Below are 19,587 nucleotides of genomic sequence, written 5' to 3'. Positions count from 1 at the left end.
GTGGGGTCGGAGCCGTGCAGAGCCAGCCCGAATCGATTCACGGCAGCTGCTGGGTATTTACAGAGCCATTCCGAGCCTGCCAGCACAGAGCATCCCTGGGGCAGCAGCGCAGGAGCCAAACACCTCCTGCCACGGCCAGGGCAGCGTTCTCAATCCACAGGCACATCCTGGGGGACCCACAGGATCGTTCATCAGCTCCTCGTTGCCGGGACCTGGTGTAGGCAGTGATGTTCTGCAGAGCCCCTGCACAGGGTCGGGATGACCTGGGAAACGCTAATTAATTGTCTGAGTGGAGCAGTGGTGCTTAGAGCAGTCACACACCCTCTGTGGCGTTTGGGGCATCTTCAGACACAAGCCAGAGCTTTTGTCTAAAACACTAGGGTTTATTTATAAAATCCCAGCTTCGGAGAAAAGGAGTGTATCGCTCGAGGAGAAACAAGCTGCCCTGAGCAGGGAATGACACTGAGGAAAACACAGCTGATATCAAGGTAGAAGCTTTGGCTCATCAAGGTTTCTGTCTCCTCCTCCACCCCGAGATGCTTCGAGATGTAAATCAAGTGCAAAAGCCACCGTGGCTCCTCTCAGCCCCCTGCCCACGTTCCTGCAGCGCCCGCCGCCGCTCCCGGTGTTTGGAAATAAACAACCTGTTCCAGCTCCGCTTGGTATTTCCAGAAAGGTTAACACAGCATGTGAGAGGCCAGAGCCGCCGCTCGCGGGGCTGGAAAGGCTCCTGACAAACCCACCGGGGGACCGGGGCTCCCTGCAGGCCAGGTGACCTCTCCGGTCACCCCCGAAGCGCTGGCGTCAAGCTTTGATATTTTCAGGCTTTGCGTTGCTAAAGCTTCCTTCCCCCACTCCCCCCCCCCCCCCCCCCCCAGCATTCCCGCCTCTGAAAAATCAATAGGAGCTTCAAGCTGAGAGGGAAGGTTGGAGGCTGATATTCGCTGGGCGAGCCAGGAGTTGTCTCCCTGGCTTGGGGCTCCAGAAGAAATCACCCCAGTTTTCCAGCATCCCGTTAATGGGGAGTTGCTGTTGGTCCTGTGCAATTCCCAGGGGATGGAGTAGCAAAGCTGCTGTGCATGGACCAGTGGAACAACTCACTCCATAAATACTCTGGGGCTGGTGTGCAAACCAGGCTGCTGGGACAGGCAGAAAGTCCTTGGAGATGCTTTGTCCAAGCCAGCAGTAAAAACAAAACAAAACATAGAAACTCATAGCCAGGGTTGATCAATTATTAGGAGGAAAAGGCAGGGCACCAGAATACCTGGATACCAGTGGTTAAACCAGAGTTTGAGCTCTCCTCACCTCAAAACAAGCCACCTACACTCACTTGGAGAGGAGAGCTGGGAGACATCCCCAGCAGCTCCTCATGGGTGGCAAAGACTTCTCCACCCAATGCACCTCACTTAAACCCTTTCCTCCCAGCTGGGCTGCACTGGTCCTTCTGGGTGCCTGCTGAAACAATTTTAGAGTTTCTGGCTGGTCCAGGAAAGGCTGATCCATATTCCTGAGGCCTCATTGCTATTCTGCAGCTTCAGCTCATTAGTGCTTAGGTGCTACAAGAGCTTTGGAAGTTTCTGGGTGAGGCAGCTATTAGGGGAGGATTGAACACATCTCGTACAAGCCCCTGGCCTGGGTGAACTCGCTAATTTACATTATCGAGCGACAAGGTGCCCACAGGCCACCCGAAACAAAAAAAAACACCCCTGTCCTAGATACGGGCTCAGCCACCATCTGTAAAATAAAAGAAAACTTAAGCAAAATAAATAACCCTCAGCCCCAGAAAACTGGCTGCATCATCACACCCCCTGCTAATCCATTAGCCAGCCCTCCTCCGCACGCGGCTCTTAGGAACAGCGTGAGCTCCAGCTCGGGAGCTCCTGGAGAGAACCACCACAGAGTGGATGAACAGAATGGTTTGGGCTGGAGGGGACCTTAAAGATAATCCAGTTCCAACCCCCTGCCATGGGCAGGGACACCTTCCTCTATCCCAAGTTGCTTCAAGCCCTGTCCAGCCTGGCCTTGAATACTTCCAAGGATGGAGCAGCCACAGCTTCTCTGGGCAACCTGTGCCAGGGCCTCACCACCCTCACAGCCAATTTCTTATGTGTATCAAACCTTTATTTTCCCCCTTTCAGTCTGAATCCTTGTCCTACCGCTACAGTTCCTGATGAACCACCCCTGCAAAAGGCCGGTATGACCAGTAAAATCACCTGCACTGTACTGGGACAGCACATTGGGGTCTGTCTTTCCAGAGGGACTGCTCGTGTTACTGATAGGTAAAGCTTTATTAACGGGAGGCCTTGTAACATGGCACCAGCCTGCTACTTAGGCTAAGCAGAAGGGAGCTATGGGAGAGTGACTCAGCTGGAACAGGGGTACAGAGACTGGAGAGATGTGCTGTGTGACTGCAGCATGTCCACATCCTGGTGTATGGTGGTTGCTTGACTTGGGCTTGTTGTGCCTTAAAGTGATGTAAACTGATAACCATCCAACTGCTGAAAAAGGCTGTTTTTTTTGGCAATGAAGATAAATTTCTTTCCTTTGCACCTTCCTGGGGTCCCTGCTCATTATTGTAGCATGTTCCCAACACGTGTTCCCAGCACAGGGAAAGCTGTTGGCTCTTCATCTGAGGAGGACTGAGCTGCAGCCCTGATGGTCCCCATGCCCCCTGCCTGTGTTGGATGTGCTGAGTTTTCCCTTCTCTGCAGCAGGAGCTGTGTCCTTCTCACCCAGGTTTGGGCACTGCCTGTTCACACCTCGTGACAGTCGCATGGGGGAGTCACCAGGCAGAAATAACCTCTTTTTGCCTCTGTTTGAGACAAATGGGGGGGAAAAAAAACACCTTTTCTCCTAATAAGGGAACTCAAAGTGATGAATTTTCCACTTCTCCTGAAGTTCTTTCCTCGGAGGCACTGATGCATTTTTAATGGTCTCGATGTAGCTATTAAGCTGGTAATTGGAACAGAGCAGACTCCAGCTCCCAGCAGGTCGGGCCCCCTCCAAGTGTGTCCCTACACCACAGGGATGGGTGTTCCTGGGGTCCCTGATATCCCCAGCATCGCTGACCCTCCCCCCGGCCCCATTTCCAGGCAAAGCATCGCCACCAAGATCCTGGTGTTTGAGGGACCCGGTGTCTCCAGCCTGATCCTGCCTGGAGAGGGCTGGCAGGGAAAATACTTGGGAAGGGAGCTGTTTCCTTACTCCCAAACCTGCAGCTCCATCCTCCATGGGGATGATCCCCCGGACCCCTCTGCCCTAATCCCTGCCGCGCACCCTCGAGGGAGGGGTGGGATGTGCCGAGAGGGGCGCAGCAGCGGGCTGGGATGGAAAGGCGGAGGACTCCGCCGGGTCCCGCCGCCGGTGGAGGCTCATCCTGAGGATCCAGGCTCATCCCGCCGGGTCCCGATGGATGCTCATCCCCGCGGGTCCGTCCAGGCTCTTCCCGATGGATGCTCATCCCCGCGGGTCCAGCCTCATCCCGATGGATGCTCATCCCCGCGGGTCCGTCCAGGCTCATCCCGATGGATGCTCATCCCGATGGATGCTCATCCCCGCGGGTCCAGCCTCATCCCGCCCGGTCCCGTTCGGTCCCGGTGCCGGGCGCTGCCTCCCCCTCGCGGCCGCGGGCAGCCCGTGCTGCCCCGGGACCCTGGACTCGAGGGGGATTCCCGATCCATGCTGAGCCCCACAAACCCACATCCTCACCCTCCTGCCCGGCCGCAAGAGCAGCAGAATCCCGGGTAACCCCTGGCAGCGCTCCCAGGGTCCCACTCCTGGGATGCTGCTTTGGGGTTCGCCGGTTGTACAAGCCCCAAACTGGAACCAGCAGCCCTCTAGAGGTTCCTGCCGCTCCAATCCCAGGGGGGCAGCTCCAGGGATCCCAGCCCAAGAGTCACAGTTTGTATAATCCCCAAATCAGGAGCAGCATCACGCCACAATATGAGGAGAAAGCAGGATTCCCCTCGAAGCTGATGCCCCAAACAGGCCCCAGCTGATGCTCAAACAGCAAGAGGAGACAAGCAGAGGGTTTGAGGGTGAATTTTATTAGAATCAAGGATGGGGGTTGAGGGGTACAGACCATTCCCAAAAATACAAGGGGAGAGGGGCTTCCCATGCGAGCCAAAATCCTCACCCACCTTAAGCCAAGCTGGTTCTTCCCAGGGAACTGCCATTGCAGAGGGAGCAAGGAAAGCAAGGAGGTGAAAAGTGACATGAGATTTGGACAGGTGTTGAATGAAGCAGAGGAGATGCCATAGGGAGGTGTGGTGTGCTTGCCTTCTCAGCAAAGCCTCAGCTCATCCACAGGGGCCCAAGCCCACCGCAGAGCCATCTCCCCTGTGTTTGAAAGGGCAGATGCTCCCTTATCCCAAAATACAGAAATCAGAACTTTCTCCAGGAGAAATGCAAAAAAAAATAAAAAGCATGCATTTTTTTTTTTTAACACCGCTCCCTAAAGCACCAAAAAAAGGGTGAGATAAACGAAGGGGAAAAGGGTTTAAACAAAGAGAGAAGGGAAAAAAACCCAAAAGCTCAACTCAAAACAAAAATAATCCAAAATAACCAACTACAAAAAAACATACAATTGTACATCTCGGCAGTAAAGCTGTCAAACCAAGCAGGTATAGGTGAGTGTAGGGTGGTTTGCAGAGCAGGATGAGGAGGGAGAACATCAGTCACTTCCTTATTTTCCATCCAGAGGTGGGCTGGGGGGTCAGGATCAAACCTAAGCTGAACAGGTTTTGTGCAGCTCCACCTGGGCTGGTTCCCCCAGGGTTTGTTGACTCAGGGAGGGGGATCAGAGCAATGGCACAGGGAAAAGTGTGGCTGTGTGATACATCAAGGACTGAAAACCATTTGCCCCAAAGCAGCCTTCCCAGGAGTAGCTCGTGGGGATAGATGGAGTGGAGCACCCCAGTTTCCAGGCAGGGGGTCCCCAGCATTGCCTCAAACCCTGGACTGCAGGAGGGGGGATAATGAATTTAAGGGGACATCATTCTTCATTAAGGGGGGCCCTGAACTGGAAAGTCACCATGAAATCCAGACCTCCAGGGCATGAATTTCAGGAACAGCATTTTTAAAATACTCAGTTAAAAAACAGATGCGTTTCTTTAAAAAAAAAGAAAGAAAAAAAAAGTAATCTTAGGCCAGAGAGTTTACTAGTGACCCCTTCCCCACCTGCCCAAATTCAGCCAGAAAAAATCTTATTATGCCAGATCTGCTGGCCACATAGACGTCCACACATTCATCATTGATTTAAAAATATATAATATATATAGAGCACACATACACACACACAAATATATATTAGAAAAGAAAAAAAATCCTTCAGAAAAACTCAATTGTTAAAAAAAAAAAAAAAACTCCACAGCCGGTGTGTTTATCTGTGATCATGTACAGTAGAAGCCAGAAACCCCTCCTGCTCCCCTGGCTCCTCAGGCTGGGAGCATGAGGAAACACATCAGGTTTTCACAGTGGATTTGTCAGCAGAGAAGGAACTGCTCCTCCCTCCTCCCATACAGAAGGGCTTTAATTTATAGCGAGTTAGATCAAACCTAGGAAACACGTTACAAAGTCCATTATATATAGACATCAAATGTACAACTGCTGGCAGCCTCGGGCCAGTCACTGGGGTTTGGCTCCCGCTGGCACCCGCAGGGGATGGGGACAGTTTGGGACACGAGTTCAGCCTCTGGAAGGAGCTGGTATCACAGTGCGAGGTCTGACAGCAGCTCCGGGATGGAAAGCAGAGGGAGCAGCGTCTTCTCAGGGAGCCAGGAAAGGTGGAGGCAGCCAGGGCTGTGGAAGGCGATGCCTGGAGCAGGGACGTGTCCTCCCAGCCCAGGGCTGGAGGGAGGAGAAGCAGCACTGGGGATCTGCTGTCTCTCCATCATCATGGGCCCACGAGGGAAGGGATGGATGCTGGGTGAAGTCTCGTGGGTACAGCGTGGGCTGCAGCTTGTGTCACAGTGGGTTTGTGGAAAAACGCCTTTTCCCCCCATCAAGGGAGCAACATTGATTGAGGGAGAGGGATGCTCGAGCTGGTACTGCCTCAAAGGGTCCTTAAGGTGTAGAGCCAGGCATCAAAACAGCCTCTGGTGTGAGCAGGAGCCCAGGGAGCCCCACAATCCCCTAAAGCTGCATGGGCTCCTGGGGGCAGAGAGCCAGGCACAGAGGGAAGGTGAGTGAGACCAGGCTCCAGGGAAGGGGCTTTGGGCAGGCAGGAGAGGAGTGGGAGAAGCACAGCAGCACTGGTTCTCTCTGTCTTCCCCTGGCAGTGAAGAAACTCAAACCCTTGTGCTGTGCCACTGGGGAGGGGAGGTGGCCTCTGGCACCCTGTGCCTGCTCAGGCACTGCTCCTCTCCCAGGACCTCCTGAGCCTTCAGAGTCCTTAGCTTGGCTGGAAAGGTGCTGGCTTCAAAAGGCTCCTCCTGGAGGATTTTTTTTTTTCCTCAGGGCAAAGAGAAAAGAGATTTCGAGACCAGATGGGGCCAGAGCTGCCCCCAGGCCGGGGAGGTGTGATTTGGGATGATTTGTGATTTGTGCAAACCACCGTGAACTCGAGTCCTCGCTCGCTGTCCTGCAGGGAAGCCGGGATGGAGGGACTGCAGGAAGCTGGGAGTTAGGAGTCTTCCCCGAGGATCTCTGTCACAAAGGAGGCCATGTCAGTCTCTTTGGTGTCGTGCAAGGTAAAGAAAGGATGTTCCTGCCAACGAGATCAAAGAAAACGTCAGCTGACACCAAGGCCAAGCACAGACCCCAGAAAATGTCACACAGCTGGAGGTGGACTCCAGTCTCCTCCCCAGACTCCCATGGACACCATGCTTCAGCTAGAAGATGAACTTTGGCATTCCTAGGATCAGCCCCAGCGGGACACCCCACCTGGGCAGCTGTACTAGCATCCTTTGACATCTAAACTCTTCAAGAACAGATAGGACAGAGGAAGAAAACACCTGGAAACCCTGACGTTAACATCCATGACATCAACACACCCTTCCACCTCTGACACACTAAACCCATCCCACTCTGCACCTCAAAAATCATCCATGTGTTGTCCCATTTCCCTGCTGGACCACTGATTTGAGTTTCAAAATTGGGAGTAAAGACCAGCAGAAACAGCTCTGCACTTACCATAAGTTCTAAATAGTTCATTCGCTCAGCTGGGTTTTTCCTTAAGCTGGAAGGAAAAAAAATAAGGGAGAGAAAGGCTGTAGGATCTTTTCCTTTTGCTGTATGTGGTCTGTCACCCCCATCCCACCCAATACGAAATGCTTCCCTTGGGCTGCACCCATCCCTTTCCTCCCTTGGCTGAGCAGGTTTGAAGCACCAGCAAAGCAGCCAGGCTGGTAACTGGGGAAGGACAACTCAAGTGTTTTGCCACAAAAAGCACAAGGAAGGCAGCTCTGCAGTTTGCCCCACACAGACCAGAACAACTGGGAAGGAGAGGATATGGTTTCCCAGCACCTGCAGGGTGAACTTGCCTTTGCATGGCAGCTCCAGGCAGTACCCAGGGAACAGGGGACACCCTAGGGAAGCAGCTTCCCACAAAACCACAAAGCAGCTTTCACCCAGAGGCCACCAGGGCTTGGTTCTGGTTTCACTGCCACTTTGCCAGAAAACACCAACATTTCAGCAGCACTGACAGGAAAAGGAGAAGAGAAACCTCTGCACCTTCCAGCCAGCCTGGGTGAGTCAGGCTGAGAGCAAAACCAGTTTGGGCAGCGCTTCCTGCCATGCTGAACACCAGGTACAGCGAGGAGGGGAGAAATGGGCTCCCAAAGGACAGCAAACCCAGCCCCTATGGATCAGGGCTCCTCCTCAGCCAGGCTGGGAGAGCCAGCAGTCCCTGCTGGAGCCTCACCACTGTGCTGTGAAGTCCACAAACTCCTTGGAGAAGCGTTCAGGTGGCAGCTGGGGCGAGGGCTCCTCCACCACCTGCTTGAGCTGCTGGAAGGGCGTCCCCCAGGACTCGTATGGGAAGCGGAGAATGGCCAGTTCAATCTGGGGATGGAGGCAGGGCAATGTGAGACACACACCAAGCACAACCCCACCATGCTCAGCCAGCTCACATTCAAAGGAAAACCCTCTTTCCTTATACACCATTTCCAGTTTGGGTCACACCACCTTTTTTTTTTTTTTTTTTTAAATACAAAGGCCCAGAGGCCAAAAATACTTCCTTTTGAGGCTGGTTCAGCATATTAATGTATTTACAGGAAGTCACAAAAGATATGTAAAATGGGATTATTTAAAAAGATAATAATAACAGCACAGAGTTTCTGCAGTGGCTTCCAAAGTGCTCTGCTGGCCCTAAGGCAGCCTCTGGGCCTTGGGCTGGCACTGCATGAGCTAAACACGCAAAAAATCCACAAACCCAAGAAAAAGTAAGTTGCTAGAATGTAATTTTGCCAAAAGCACCTCAATTACTGGGTTATTCCTACAAGTCACCTCTGTTCCATCCCTCATTTAAGCAGGAAAAAGTCTGTCACAGCTCTTGGGCAGTGTCCACATTCCAAGGATCAGTTCCTGTCTCAAAATGGGCGACAGACCCTTGAGACCTGCCTAGTAGGGTGTGATGGGATGGGAGGAATAACAAACCTCAAAGGACAGAAACTGGGACAGAGCCCAGTGACCCTCTGCTGCAAAACTGAATGAAGCCACCAGCCCAGGAAGGCCTAGAATAGCCCTGCAACTCAATAGCCCACAAACTGTCTGGTGTGAAATCAATCCACCCCCTTCACAAAGAAAATAAATTAAAAACAAAAACAAGAAAAAAATAATAAAAACCAGGAAGACAGCCCAGGAGGAAGACACGAGAGGGAACCAAACATTCTGGGGCTCCATTCAGCTGCAGGCTGGCCAGCTTTCAGCAAGGTCCTCTCTCCCTTCCAGCTTTGAAAAGGTTTGGATATTCCATCACACAGAGTCTCCCACCCCACAGCTTCCTGCAGCTCAGAGCTGATGACATTTCCAGGCAGCCAAACCAGCTTTGCACTGGCATGGGGACACCAGGGCCAGGGGCTTGGGTTTGGCAGTGTGGATGAGACCACGCTGAGGAAGAGGAAATATTTGCCAGGACACAGCATGCACAAACGCTGGGATGCAGCCCCCAAAACAAAAGCCACAGCTAAGAGGGTACAGGGAAAATTCCTGAAAATAATCTACGCTCAGAGAGAGTCTCCTGGAAAGCAGGAGCTGTTTCTCAGGCAGCATCCCTTGGAGCCAACAGCTGGGATTTCCTTTGTCTGCTGGCGCCAGAGGATCTCAGGATCTCAGCTACTTTCTGCAAGATGTTTCTTGCAGGAGGCAGATAAACCATCCCAAGCAGCTGCGATTTTGGAACTGAAAGCATTTCCCCTTCCTGTTGGCTGCTCTGAGCTACCCTGCAGGCAGGATTTGCTGCAAACCACACACAGCAGCTCTCACCACAGCAGGACTGGAACCCCCTGCAAGGCTCTGCTGACATGGGGGGCTGAAGCAGGAAGGCTGAGCCCCAGCTCCAGCAAACCCTGCCCCACTGACCATCCCTCAGCCAGCAGGCAGGAAACTGCAGAGCAATTAAAAGCCAGATTCTTGGATACTCAGCATGGATACTATTGTCATCCTGATACTGTCTGCTGGGAGCCTGAATTCCCTGGATAATTAACCTCATTATCCTGAGCTGTCATGCTCAAACCGAGTCCTGCTTGATGGGAACTCACCCACACTGCTCACAGCAGGGGTACAGCCCCACCTGCCCAAACCCCATCCCAACCCCAGGGCTGCAGATACAGATCCCAGCCCTTGGTGTTACCATTGTGATCCCAAGGCTCCAGACATCCGACTTCACGTTGTAGCCCTTCTGGTTCAGCTCTGGGTTTATTCTTTCTGGCTGTAACAGTAAAATGGGAGATGTTACCACTCCAGCTTTTCCAGTGCAAACCCCACAGAGCAAATCTGGCTGCAAAAACCAGGCTGGGTGGATTTCCCTGGCTCTGAGGTTAAATCTAGCTCTGATTAAAGCCACATCTTGCTCCACCACACAACTCACATCAGCTCTCCCTCTTTGCAAGAGAGTGAAATTGCAGGATCCCTGCCTCAGGAGCACACACTTCCCACATGGATGCCACAGACAGCAAAGGGAAATTTGTACTGACTTGAGGATGAAACTAAATGATCTTGCCAAGAAAAGCCTCAGAACTTTCTATCAAAGAGCAGTGAGCAGTGCCACAACCAGCACCAGCCAGTTTTGTATCCTTCTGCAAATGGAAGGGACAGAGGGAGAATCACTGTGGGATTAACACACAGAACTGGGCTTAAAGGGAGGCTCTGCTGAGTCAGGGAGTGCAGAACACTCTTGAGTGGCTTTTATCTCAGGGTGGAGGTAGAACAGACTGATTTCTAAGCAGCAGCCTTTTACAGTCAGGGCTGAGGCTGCACAGGGTAGCACTTACAGCCATGTAGGGTTTGCAGCCAGCATCCATGGTCTTGGCCACAGAGTCCACCAAGTACCCACTGATCCCAAAGTCGCACATCTTCACGTGTCCCTCCTTGTTGATCAGCACATTGGAAGGTTTCACGTCTAAGAGGAAATACAAGAAGGCAAATTGGGCATTTTCAGGGGTATTGAAGGGTCTGAGACAAAACAGGCAATTCCCTGCAGGCCTGGGAGGGACCAGGCAGGTCCCAACACAAGGGGAGGGAGGCAAAATCCCACCAGTCTTATTGCAGTAAAAGCCATTCACAGATAAACTACAACCATGTCCTTCAGGGAGAACAAGTCCCATCTCCAACCAGGCAGGTCAAAAGGTAGAAATAAAATGTTGTGAAGTTTATCACCAGTTCTTTAGGAGAGATTTATGTGCCCAGCATAGCCCTAAAAGCACAGCTCTACCAAATCTTCATGACAGTTTGTCTCATGCACATCCTGCTCCCTCCACAACTACATGAGGGACTTAACCAGGATGCAGAGCAAGATCTGGGTGTTACAATTCCCATCTGTGATTTTGTAAGGCTTCCTTCAGCCCTCACTTTGCTAAAACCACCCAGCCAGGAGGATTTGGGGATTTTATTTCCAAGAGCTGCCTTCAAGGCACTTCTGTACTCCAAGAGGGACAGAGACGCTCATAAAATATATGTAGTGAGGAATTCTGTTGTTACATTCAACCCTTCATTTGGAAAGGAGATGCAAAATGGGAAGCACCTCAAGAACAAGCATCTAGATCTGTTCACCACAGTCCTAAGCATCAGCAAATTCCACTTTAGGCATCCCAGAAGGACACAGCACATCTGGAAAGGAGCCTCCCATAGCTTATTTCAAGATTTCATCTCCAGCCACACTCCACTAACCCCATCCAGCATTTACCTCTATGGATTACAGACAGTTTACTGTGCAGGTGCTCCAGAGCTCGTACAATCTGGGGACAAACAGAATGAAAAGCACCCATAAGTCACACACAGCAGCAGCCTCTCACTGCAAACACACCAAAGGCCTCAGGAGAGCCCTCCAGCAGGATCAGGGCATGCACAAACCCATCTAAGAACCCAAGAGCTACTCACAGACACAGCCATTTTCCCCAGAATGTCTTCAGGGATGGTTTTCTTCTTCTCCAGCACTTTCTTGTAGAATTTATCTAGGGAGGTGTCCATGAGTTCCATGCAGATCCACACATCACCCTGCAGATGGGGAGAAAGCAGATGAGAGGGAATTCCCTGGAAAACCAAGGGAGGTAAAGAGCTGGGCTGAGGAACACAGAGGTGTTTGGGGACAGTTTGGTGCCTCCAGTGCAATCCCATAGCCCCAGGTGCCCCCAGGCACCCACCAGGTCAGTACCTCACGGAAGAGGGCTCCGTAGAAGGTCACTGTGTAGAAGCAGTCAACTGTCCTCATGGAGATGTCCAGGTCCATCAACAACCTCTTCTGCTCCTGAGTGTTCACAGTGGCTCGAATCCTCTGGGACAAACAGGAAAGAAGAAGGGTTTGGTATAGGTGGGGTAACACCATCATCCCCCAGTCTGACTCAGGACCTGCAGCTCTGAAGTCAGGGTGTTCTATCCTTACTTTGCAGCCAGCAGCACCCAGGAGGACACACCCAAATTGCCTCTGCCAGACAGAACCCTAGTGAATGCCAAACCCTTGGCACACTCTGCAGAGGATGCAGAGCCAGGCCAGCAGCCTGGACAGATACTCTGACATCCCAGCCTTGCACTACAGGCACCAATCCTGGATTTCCAAACCTGTTATCAATCCCACCATGCCCAGCCAGTATCAGCACAGACCCTTCACCGGCCAAACCACACCAGGAACACCACGGGCTGCCAAACCCAGATAAGCCTATCCCCATTTTGTCACAACCAGTGTAGTTCAGCAGCAGCTCTGCTCCCTTGGAGCTGCCCCTGCTGACCCCAGTCCCCTCAGGTGTCCTCACCTTCACAGCCATGATGGTGCCACTCTGTGCATGCCGGACCTTCTCCACCACACCATAGGCCCCACGGCCCAGCTCTGAAATGCTCACCAGGTCATCAGCTTCCACCTCGAAGTTCTTCAGGAAGAGAGGAAATAATGACATCAGGGACAAGCACATTGATCATCAGCAACACTTTCAGCTCACTCAGGTACGAGCATTTCAAATAATGGTAGCTACAGGACTCAAGAGGCACCACACTCTGAGGGGATAGGGGTATTTTTTGCTCTGTTGAATCACAGCCCAAATCTTCTCACCCCATACTCACCAGGGTTCATTTAATTCCCCCTCTGCAGCTGGAGATCAGAACTTTCATCCTTTAAGCCCAAGGAACGTTGCCACTAGAAAGGGCACCAAAGGTTGGTGCCTCTCTGCCTGCAGGGGATTACCCACACAAGGGTATTTCTGCAGTTGCTGAACTATTTTCAGGATTTTAACAGCTCCTGTGCCAACATGGGCAGCAGTCAGGAGCCTCCACCACAGCTCCAAACCCTAGTGTGCAGCCAGGGACCCCTCACCTCTCCCCACATCCCAAAAATCATCAGTCACAAATACACCTATGTGTGTCTAATAACACCTGTGCAAAGCCTCTCTTAGACAGGATGCACATAGCAACTCCGTTTCTAATTATCAGTGAATTCAAACAGGTTTTAGCCACTTTCAATACTTTCTCCTACCACCAAAAAGCTGCCAGCAAGGTAAAACCTGAGTTAACACCAAGAAAACAACTACCTACGTGTTGCTTCAAGCTGGGAAAAAACCATGTGCTCAGTTCAGTGCCTGACACAGCAGGGAGCCAGCGAGCTCCTGCACAACCCACAACCAAGTTTCCCTAAAGACACGTTCCCCTGTAATTGCTGGCTCTGCTGGGCAGGGCACAAACCGAGTGAGACACGGGCTATTTTTGGACACTGCATTCATCCCTCCTAATAAGTCACAGGCCTCCTTTTAGCCAGGCTTTATCCATCCAGCCTCCAGTTTTCCTCCGGTCTCAGGGAATGAAAATAATACCAGGATGCCAAACTGCCCCAGCGGCCACAAAGGCAGCGAGGGTGGGAAACAAGCACGGCACAGCTCCGGATACGGTGCCTGGGAGCTACGCCCTGAGCGGGGAGAGGAAACGGCCTCTGGCGTGGAGAAGGCAGGCTGGGAGATGTGGCTGCCAGGCCCCTGGCCAGCACTGGCCCTTCAGCACTGGGCACAGCACGGGCAGCAGCCACCAGGTCTGCTGGACCTTCCTGCCAGCCCTGGCTCCGCTGGTTCCAGATGTGGCTGTTGATTCCAGCCAGATGTGGCAGGCAGGGAGTGAGGGAGGGCCGTGCCTGAGCTCAGCACTGAGCTGTGCTCTGCCCAGCACAGGAAGGTGCCGGCCCTTTCCTGGGCAGGACGTGGATCCTGAAATCCTCATTTCGGGATCAGAGCAGGGCTGGGGGGACAGGGCTGACCTCTCACCACAGGCAGCAGGCAGAGGAGCAGCACAGGCTCAAAAGGGGCCTCCCGGAAAGATCTGGTGCTGCTTTTCGGTGTTCAGCAGTTGTTCCGGCTTATTGTGTTTTTCCTTTCCTGGCATTTGCCCCGAGGCTTCCCCAGAAGCCAGCGGTTCCCAGCACACTCCAGGAACCAGCACTGCCCTGCCCAGCAACAAGAGGTGATGGATGCCCCGAGGCTTCCCTCCCAGGACAATGGGATGCAGGGCATGGCCTGTGCAGATCCCATGGGCCCGAGGTAACCATCCACCTCCACTCCTGAAGCTGGACTTCTGCCCAAGTCCTCTTCTCCATCATGCCACTCCAAAATACCCAGACCAGACCCTTCCTGCAAACACTGGAGCAGGCAAGGAAGTGACTCTAGAGAGTTTTCCCTAAGCTGCAGCACTGTCCCCTTGCACACGCAGTGCCCAGGCTGTCACAGAGAGCATCTCTCCCAGACTTCTTGCTACACACAACACTAAGCCCAGAAAACAGCAGAGGCAGCAGGATTGCTCCCTGCACCCAACCAAAGCTTCCTCTCCTGAACCCTAATCTTTGCACTGAGGCCAAGGGACCCAGATCCCATCAGCCAAGCCACCTCCCAGCCTGGAAGGGTCTAGATATAGGACTGATCCAATGCAGGGTATTTTTAGCTCATTTGCAAACAGCTTCTGCAGCCCCAAGAGAGCTCATAACAAGAGAATGAAATAAAAGAGAGACAGTGGCTATTTCTAGCAGTTTTTCATCAGGTCACTAGAAAAGACTTTGGAGAACCAGAGAGAAACTTTGTGCCCAGCTTCTCCTGAGCCTAAGCAGCAACAAAGACCTATGGGTAGGCAGGATAAAGGGACTTTGTTTGGGGCAGTCTGAGAGCTTGGTGAGGCCACCCTCATTTAGGACAGATGGGATGGATCATCCTAGAATGGTTTAGATTGAAAGTTGTATCCATGAGGTCGCACTCCTGATCTGACAGGCTGCAAGGCACAATCCACAGAACTCTCCATGCCCAGGGAAAATCAAACTGGAAGCAAGTAGAAAAAGAAACCCCATTGACACGTACTTTATCTCCAATGGTAATGAATGTCCTGGAGTCCAAGTTCCTTGGGGGCCTGCAAGAAAAGAGAGTGAGGAGAAAGCCCAGCTTCATTCACCCTCTTGGCAAGAGCCAGGTTTCACATTCCTTTGAGCACTTTCAGCTGCTGCTTTCCCTCCATGCCTCGTTGTAGGTTCCAACCAGCCCCCTCCAAACACCCACAAATACTTTAAACCGTGCCAGTAACACCTCACCCCACACCCAGGAGACACAGTGAGAACCCTGGGGAGTCAGCCAGGTGAGACATGCACCAAACCACCAGGCTGTGAAACCATTCCTGCTTGGGAGAGGAGCCCGAGGAGCCGAGATGAGACGTTTCTGTGGCAGAGCAGCTCAGCTGTCATGTTTTGACAGGCAGGTGTAACAGCACAGCCACGTAGCCCGAAACGCACGCGAGGGAACAACAGGTAATTCCTCCCCTGTGAGTCATTTGTGTACTCTCTGCTGCCTGTTTCAGGCAGGCAAAGCAGGCAGCACTTTGGTGTCCCCTTTGCACAACACCAGGCAGGTGAAAGTTGTCCTTTATGGCTTTTTTCCTTATTGCTGCCCACTTCCCATTCTGGGTAACACTGTACTTTTAGAGCCACCATGAGTGTTCTGCCTCTTGTGCCTGACTGCTGGGCTCTCCCCATCCCCTGGGAGTTTCTAAGAGCAGAGATTGCACAACTGGTTGAGTCTCAATTCCCATCAGAGCAGCCTCTGGCTTCAAGGAAGTACTTTGGGCTCTGAGCAAAAGCCTTGTACTGCGCAAATATTTGCACTGCAGCTTGAAAAGCAGGGAGAAAAGGAGCTGTGGACAGCTTGCACCAGCCTCTGGGCACACAAAGCCCTGAAGACTCCAGCATGAGGCCTTCTCCAGGGGAAATTCAAACTGTGGCAGGAGCAGAGACAAATGTGCCCGTGGGGGAAGGAGGTGATTGTCACATGAAGGGCAGGTCTGTGCAAGGCTGCACAGCATCAGTGGGGGAGCTCCCCTGCCTCCCCCTTTCTACTCTTTTCAGCAGTGGTATTTCTCTTTTGGGGACTTCACTGCTCTTTTAGAGCTAAAAGAGTTCTCTAGAACAGGTTTCTGGAGCAAACAAGGCTCAGCAGTGGCGATGCAGCCCAAAGTGTTTTGGAAGAACACCACAGAAGTGGAATTTTATCCCTCTGCTCTCTGTCAAACCAAGCACTGCTACCCTGGGCTCTCCCCCACGGCATAACAAGCATCAGTAGCTTGAAGCAAACAGGGCAGGGAGAAATTCCAGTGCCCTGAGATACTGCTGGGCACTGGCCCCGGCACCAAACAGCACAACAGTGCAAAATGTCTGTGTCTTCCTTTGAGCAGGATAAGGGGCTGCAAACAACTCAAACTAAACCTGATCATCAGGTTGTGTAAAACACTCCCCAACTTTTGTGCCTCTGACTTCTGTCATGGTCCAGCTACCACCACCTTTTCTCTTCCTCTGCACTAAAATTCTTCCCTCTTTTTCCCTCAGGTAGATTCACTCTCTCTACCACATCCTTGCCTTTCGGCACTGGCAGAGCCATGGCAGAAAGACTGAGGAGAGCTCCCCAGAGGATTCTGAGTCTTTGCCTTTAGGACATTTCCTATCAAACAGGCACCTACCAGAAAGACACACGTTGTGCACACATCTGTACACACATGTGCAATTCCTTCTCACCACCCACGAGCCACAGCTTAAGAGAAAAGAATAACTATGCTGATTTTGGGAAGTTTTCACAGGCCATTCCTCTCAAGGAAGTGCCAAATCCAGCTCTGGAGAACCTCTTTAAGCAGCAGAGATACTTACGTTGTGTTGGCAATGGGTGGTTTGATGGGGACACATGTTATCCTCAGATCCCTTTTCTTCTTGCCTTTCACTGGAAGAAAAGATGTACACATAAGCAAATTGGTTTTTCCTTTCTTCCTTCAAGCACCCTCTTCCCAGCAGGCACTGGGCAGAAATGGCAGGGCTTGGACCCCTCACCATGGTCAGCAAAATGCTAAGAAAGTCACAGTGATCACATGCCCAAAATTTCAGGCAAGTGCCAGAGCACATGTGGGCCTCAATGACACTGCTGAACATTGCTCTGTAGAAATAGCCAGGGGGTGCACTAACAGACCATTTTCCATGTCTTACAGCCGAGCATTGTACCCCAAAAGCTCTCTTTACCCTTTATGTCCATTGACAGTCCCCACTCTTTAGGATTTAAACCCTTTCTGGAGTGAAAGCTGCAATTTCTGCAGGGCACTTACCTGGTTTGTGTGGCTCCAAGGATCCTTTGGAATCTGAAAGAGAAAACATGAGACACCATCTCAGCCTTCATGCTCCAGCCAAAGCAGAGAGCAGCTCTGTGCCCCTCAAGGCTCATGGACCCAGGAGAGCTCCAGGAGAGGGAGGCAGCTGGGCTTTGGGAGCACAGCCAAGCCTGGCCCCATCCCCGTTTCTCCAGCCACAAGAGGTCCCCATGCCATTAGTGATGTGCAGGGCTCCCAAAAAATGCTCCCTGTCCAGAGGCTCCTTGACCCCCAGGGCCCCAGCCCCAGCCTGGCCTTCCTGGGAAGAGCCAGAGGTGGATCTGGCATGGAGGGCAATGACCAAAAGACATCCAAAAAAAGCAAGAGTCAGTCCCAGCAGGAGAGGTGAGACCCCATCCACAACAAATGGAAAACAGGCAAAAAACAGCCACGAGCTGGCTATCAGCTAGCTGTGAACCACAGGCTGAGGCACCAGGAAAAGGCACCAGGAGTGACTGGCAAGATGATGCTCTTGTCCCCCTCCTCCCAACTCCAAACAGCCCTGAGTTAACAACACCCACTGCTGCAGAGGGAAACGGGGCTCTGGCAGGCCAGAAACCTACAGATGAAAATTCCATCCCAGCTCCCTGGGAAAATAAAATGAACCCAAGGGGCTGAAAGTGCAGCAGCTGAGAGCATCGAGGTTCTGATCCCCCCAGGAGAGACAAGGGGACAGCTGCACTTTGCAGCTCAAGGTGCTCCGGCTGCACAGAGCTGGAAGATCCAGTAGAAAGCAGGAATATCAAGGTGTGCTCCAGGCATGGGGCTGGGAGCAGACAGCTCAGCATGGCCTTGGACAGCCTTTCAGGACAGCTCCCACCTGCCTGGCTGCTGGGAGCAGGCGTGTGGACAAAGTCCAGCACTCCAAAGGCTGCCAGGGAAGGGAGGGGAGAGCGAGGAGCTAGAATTTCAGCAGGAGACACAGCACTGTGAGAGAGCTCCTGCATCTGCAGCAGGACAGAAGGGAGACACAAGCCCAACATGTCCCCAGCACTGACAGCCCCCATCCCTGTGCCCTCCCAGCTCCAAAACAAAACAGGTGCCTGGGACCAGCTTCTCCTGCCTTGTCCTTTGCCAAATGCAAACCTCACTGAGGCTGTGGGTTAAAGCTGGTCAGCAACTTACTACAAAGGTCCAAACTGCGGGACCAGCAGCATCCCTCCCAGCTCAGGGAATCTGCACAGATCAGTCCACGCCCCCAACTTATCTGCCACTTTTCCTGCATCAGAGCTGAGCCATAAACTCCAAGACCAGCACAGTTTCCAAGATGTGAACTTGCAGCTCAGTGAAGCCAGTCAATGAGCCACTCCACCCCAAACTGATCCCGCTTGGATGAAAACCACCTGAACCACGTCAGAGCAATCACAAGTTCTAATGTGTGAGCCTGCAGGGTTTCCCTTCCCCATCACCCACCCAGCAGGGCTGGAAGGGGTACTGTGAGCAGCCCCACACACCCCCACTGATGGCACTTTGCAAAATACCCAGCTAGGTAATGACAGGAGCAAATGCAAAACGGAGCCAAAGGAAAGATGTTGTCCATGGGTTCAGAAATGCCTCCCCTTCCCACCCCCAGCCTCTCGCTACTCAGTGTGGGAGGCCAAGAACAGAATCTAAGAACTGAGGCTCCCTGAGTCCTTCTGCACTCAAAGCTTGCTGTGGGCACCATCCTATCCCAGGGGATGGGCTTAGCTCCCTGCTGAGCACTTCACTCCTGGGACCTGCTCCCAAACTCAGGCTGGTCTCTGCTCCACAAACAGCAGTTACCATCCAGACCTCTACACAAAATCCCCCCATGCTGGCTGGGATTCTGCTCCATCTGTTTGCTCTCCCTCTCCCCAATTGCCATAGTAACCCTGCTGAGCCAGCACAAAGCGCCTTCTGTGCCACCAGCAGCTCCCCTGGCACCACGGCTGTGACTCACAGGGCAGCAGCACAGTCCATGGGCACCCAAGCCAGGCCTCCTGCAGGATGGCCTCAGCCCTTCCTCAGCACTTCTGACTGCAGGATTGAGGCCAGAGGGGGCTGGGAGCACCCAGTGCAGGGTTGGGAATCACAGGGTACCTTGTTCAGTGGAGCCCAAGGTTGGAAGAAGGATTTGCAGTATAGGGTATCAGGGCAGCAAGGGACATGGATATTCCCTGCTCCAAACCCTGTGCTCTGTACAGGAGAGTCTTTTGATGTGCACTGGCCACAAACTCTGCTGTCAAAGGCACCCTGCACACTTCCCTGTCCTCCCAAACTACCACCCTTGACTTCCCAGAGTTGGACTCAGCAACCATCCCCTTCCCAGCCTGTCCTGCTTAG

The 19,587-nt window shown here is 52.6% G+C and overlaps 1 protein-coding gene across 4 annotated transcripts in view; it reads right to left on the bottom strand.

Annotated features, from left to right (window-relative positions):
* Positions 1-4,025: 4,025 nt before the first annotated feature.
* Positions 4,026-19,587, bottom strand: part of MAP2K3 (mitogen-activated protein kinase kinase 3) — a 30,092-nt gene continuing 14,530 nt past the window's right edge. For all 4 annotated transcript variants that reach the window (XM_062503925.1, XM_062503924.1, XM_062503926.1 and 1 more), the window contains 12 exons: positions 17,242-17,274; positions 16,796-16,865; positions 14,970-15,018; positions 12,405-12,518; positions 11,810-11,929; positions 11,536-11,652; positions 11,342-11,393; positions 10,431-10,558; positions 9,791-9,868; positions 7,862-8,001; positions 7,132-7,177; positions 4,026-6,706 (listed from right to left, as the gene is read on the bottom strand). In XM_062503925.1, coding sequence (XP_062359909.1) covers positions 6,623-6,706; positions 7,132-7,177; positions 7,862-8,001; positions 9,791-9,868; positions 10,431-10,558; positions 11,342-11,393; positions 11,536-11,652; positions 11,810-11,929; positions 12,405-12,518; positions 14,970-15,018; positions 16,796-16,865; positions 17,242-17,274 — 1,031 coding nt within the window. In that variant the 3' untranslated portion in view covers positions 4,026-6,622. The remainder of the gene's footprint in view (positions 6,707-7,131; positions 7,178-7,861; positions 8,002-9,790; positions 9,869-10,430; positions 10,559-11,341; positions 11,394-11,535; positions 11,653-11,809; positions 11,930-12,404; positions 12,519-14,969; positions 15,019-16,795; positions 16,866-17,241; positions 17,275-19,587) is intronic.

Source organism: Cinclus cinclus, chromosome 16 (genome assembly GCF_963662255.1).
Source record: "Cinclus cinclus chromosome 16, bCinCin1.1, whole genome shotgun sequence".
NCBI lineage: Eukaryota > Metazoa > Chordata > Aves > Passeriformes > Cinclidae > Cinclus > Cinclus cinclus.
Note: the sequence above shows the minus strand (reverse complement) of the source record. Positions and strands in the feature narration are given on the sequence as shown.